General features: G+C 54.0%; 1 protein-coding gene across 1 annotated transcript; it reads left to right on the top strand.

The window, feature by feature from the left end:
- Positions 1–886: 886 nt before the first annotated feature.
- LOC101772963 (proline-rich receptor-like protein kinase PERK8) lies at positions 887–3,314 on the top strand. The gene is made up of 7 exons (XM_022825644.1): positions 887–1,766; positions 1,861–1,947; positions 2,041–2,111; positions 2,220–2,296; positions 2,396–2,543; positions 2,655–2,816; positions 2,946–3,314. The coding sequence occupies exons 1-7, from the start codon at positions 1,283–1,285 to the stop codon at positions 3,135–3,137; spliced, it is 1,221 nt and encodes a 406-aa protein (XP_022681379.1). The 5' UTR covers positions 887–1,282; the 3' UTR covers positions 3,138–3,314.
- Positions 3,315–3,897: the final 583 nt, after the last annotated feature.

Here is a 3,897-nt window from a genome sequence, read left to right as displayed (position 1 = left end):
TTTCTTGCTCTGTTTATGATCAATCATTTCCTCACACTTAGACCTCCTTCAATGGTCAATGGTTGCATATGAGCTAGCTCATATAATATTTTCTTATATTTTAATAGGAAAGAGAAGAGAACTATCTTTTAATCAAGAGATATCTCATACACGTACTTCAAGATTACGTGAGGATGACATGTAGGTCATTTATATTACGAGCTTGGAAGGGTTATCTTCTAAAGTGCTTAGAGCTAGTTACCAGCTCGGTATTGGAGGGGGCCTTATGCTTCTGAGTCAACTCTAAACTAATCTGATCAAGATGAGCAATCATAACAGGATAATCTTTGAACAATGTGGCTCTAATTGCTTCCCTCCAATCTCAACTTTGCAGAAGTAGTACAACAGAATGAGAGCTCTGCTCCAGGCTCCGGCCGCTGGTGCTGCCGCCGGCGCCGTTGGCAGCGTAGGAAACACGCTGGCAACCCCGGGCAGTGGCCTTCCTCCCTCCTCATCGTCGCCGCTAACACCGCCGCCCACTGACACGTCTCCCTCTTCTTCCACCCCTCCTCCGTCGCCATCATCCTCTGCTCCGTCACCACCTTCTCCTGCGGAACCGCCGCCGCCTTCTCCTTCAGAACCGCCGCCCTCACCGCCGGACGCTGCACCACCTCCGCCTACACCGGTTGCCTCCCCACCGCCACCGGAGGCATCACCTCCGCCTCCACCGGCCGAATTGCCGCCCCCGCCCCCGCCACCGGCGCCGGTGCCGGAGACCTCGCCGCCGCCTCCGCCCACCGTCGCACCGCCCCCGCCGGACAATGCCGCACCCCCGCCTTCCACCACGCAGGCGCCGCCGCCACCCTCCGCTCCCCCGCCGCGGCGGTCACACGCCACGCCGCCCTCTTCAAGCCCATCTCCTCCGCCACCCGCCGCGCAGCCAACCGCGTCTCCCGCGGCCGTCACACCACCGCCACCGGCGCACTCCACCGTGGATTACTCCCCTCCTCCGCCGACCCGGACGAGCTCAACGACCGCCACGCACTCGCCTGCGGCCGTTGATAGCAGTGCCACGCCGCCGCCGTCCAGCAGCAGCGGGCTGAGCTCCGGCGAAACGGCCGCCGTGGCGGTGGTGGTGGTGATCGTCGTCCTCGGCTTCGCTGGCGTGTTCGTCTGCCTGTCAAAGCGGCGGAAGCGGAAGCAGGCCGACGGCTACTACGCCGGCTTCGCTGTGCCGTCGTACACGCCGCAGCACCTGTCCGGCGAGGCGCCGTTCCTCCGCCCGCCGTCGGCGCCGGGGTCGATGAACTTCAGCATGGGTGGCGCCGGGGGAGGCGCTCCGGGCATGTCGGCGCCGATGAGCCAGGGGTACGGCCAGCCGCCGTGGGCCGCCGCGTCGGCGAACTACAGCGCGACGACGACGGGGAGCCAGGGGCCGGCGCGGAGCGTGGCGGCGTCGAGTGACCTGAGCGTGGGCAACACCAAGGCGTTCTCGTTCGACGAGCTGTACGACATCACCGGCGGGTTCGCGCGCGAGAACGTCCTCGGCGAAGGCGGGTTCGGGTGCGTGTTCAAGGGCACGCTCGGCGACGGCAAGGTGGTGGCCGTGAAGCAGCTCAAGGGCGGCGGCGGGCAGGGCGAGCGCGAGTTCCAGGCGGAGGTGGAGATCATCAGCCGCGTGCACCACCGCCACCTCGTCTCCCTCGTCGGATACTGCATCGCCGAGGACCACCGCCTCCTGGTCTACGACTACGTCTCCAACGACACGCTGCACCACCACCTCCACGGTGGGGAACACTTTCGTTTCTTCTTGTAAAATACAGTAAGTTGTAACTTGATGTGGCCCTTTTGTGTCTGAATGTCACATTGTCGCTCATGTAGGGAGGGGGAGGCCGGTGATGGACTGGCCGACGAGGGTCAAGATTGCGGCGGGCTCGGCGCGCGGCTTAGCCTACCTGCATGAGGATTGTAAGATGGATTCCATCTTCTTGGGCTTTGATTTCTTTGTTTTCTAGTGTTTTTCTGTAGGAAATGGAGCCAATTTTGGTGTTTCTGTTGCAGGTCATCTAAGAATCATCCACAGGGACATCAAATCCTCAAACATCCTGCTTGATGACCAATTTGAGGCTCAGGTTTGTTGCTCACAGCAGAATTGCAATATTTTTAAGAACTCTAGACACTTCACCTCTTGGGGTAGGTATGCTCAGGTTTGATGATACTTGAACGGTACCCATGACCAGGTTGCGGACTTCGGGCTCGCAAGGCTAGCAGAGAACAATGTCACACACATTTCAACACGTGTGATGGGCACATTTGGGTAATCCATCTTTGCATGACCTCTAGCACAAATCAATGTTCATATCAGCAAGGAGGTAAAACAAGAGGAATTGCAATTATGCATTTGTGATGTACACAGGTACCTGGCACCAGAGTATGCGTCAACGGGGAAGCTGACCGAGAAATCAGACGTGTTCTCCTTCGGCGTCGTGCTTTTGGAGCTAATCACAGGTCGGAAGCCTGTTGATTCATCACGTCCCCTAGGCGATGAGAGCCTTGTTGAGTGGGTAAGCTCCAGCATAGTGCTGCTACAAACAGCAACCGTTGCACCCATACTATTCACTCACTTTGTACCAATCACTGATAACATGTGTTCTGAATCACAACCCACCTTACAGTCAAGACCACTACTGAACCGCGCAATCGAGAACCAGGAGTTTGATGAGCTAGTCGATCCCCGCCTGGACGGGAATTTTGATGATGTCGAGATGTTCCGTGTGATTGAGGCAGCTGCGGCGTGCATCCGGCACTCAGCTGCCAGGAGGCCCAAGATGGGGCAGGTACTACTGAGCATTGACAAAACCTTAGCTGTACTGTAGCAAATCTGACAAGTTGAAAGTACACTATACACCCCACTTCCCTTGGCTTGTTGCTGACCAAACTGAGCCTTCCTCACCGGTTTCATCCAGGTCGTCAGGGTCCTCGACAGCCTGACAGACGTTGATCTCAGCAACGGTGTGCAGCCAGGGAAGAGCCAGATGTTCAACGTCGCCAACACGGCGGACATCAGGCAGTTCCAGAGGATGGCGTTCGGCAGCCAGGACTTCAGCTCGGAGTACAGCCAGTCCAGGTCGAGCATAGGCAGCAGGAGGGATTTCTAGTACATGAAACATGTAAAGCTTCTCCATCTGCGCTTCTTCTAGTTTGCGATGATTTTTGTTCTCGCGATGTATTTATTCTTTCTGGTTATTTTAACAGTGATCACTACCATATTGTTTCTGATGTTTTTGGGCCAATCTGTAAATTGAGATAAAAAAAATGCACATGAGAATGTATTCTTTGGCTATCCTGAATGGTAAACTTTTGGTTTCTTCTCATACAACAATGACTTTCTACAGAAATATCTGGTAATTTTTCTTTGTATTACTCAACTATCTCCTCTGCTTTGAACACTTTGATGCGCTCTGAGCACCTTAACGTTCGGGACTACAATTGCACATTGACATCAGATATTGGTTAAAGCCAAACAGCACCTCCGCTTTATTAAAAGTACCAACCAAAACTCAAGAATTTTTGTCTAAACTCAAAAACCAAAACAAATGTCCTGCTGGCCAACCTAATTTCACAAGTCACCAAGCAGCTATCATGAACACCGCTACTTCCCTCGCATATGGGAACCCCAGCTACCTGCCACCAAGTACCGAAAACCATTGGCATTGGCAGGGCGGAGTTCCAAACAATTGTGTACCTGTTGGAGCAAAAGTGCCACAAAAAGTAGTTGCAGGAGGGAAAATCAAACTCTAGAATATTACTTGTTGGCGGGTGTTTTTACAATCTTTCTCTTTTTTGGATTTATTCACACGCACATTTTATTTGCAGGTAATTTGTACTAGAAGACAATACTTTATATTAGAAGTGGGA

Source organism: Setaria italica, chromosome IV (assembly GCF_000263155.2).
Source record: "Setaria italica strain Yugu1 chromosome IV, Setaria_italica_v2.0, whole genome shotgun sequence".
In the NCBI taxonomy this organism is placed as follows: Eukaryota; Viridiplantae; Streptophyta; class Magnoliopsida; order Poales; family Poaceae; genus Setaria; species Setaria italica.
Note: the sequence above shows the minus strand (reverse complement) of the source record. Positions and strands in the feature narration are given on the sequence as shown.

What these genes read in the sequence shown, in the direction of transcription:
- LOC101772963 (XM_022825644.1), top strand. Translation starts at nt 1,283, where the DNA reads ATGAACTTCAGCATGGGTGGCGCCGGGGGAGGCGCTCCGGGCATGTCG. An exon ending in CGTGTGATGGGCACATTTGG is followed by an intron (nt 2,297 to 2,395) that starts GTAATCCATCTT and finishes TGATGTACACAG; the next exon opens with GTACCTGGCACCAGAGTATG. An exon ending in GGAGGCCCAAGATGGGGCAG is followed by an intron (nt 2,817 to 2,945) that starts GTACTACTGAGC and finishes GGTTTCATCCAG; the next exon opens with GTCGTCAGGGTCCTCGACAG.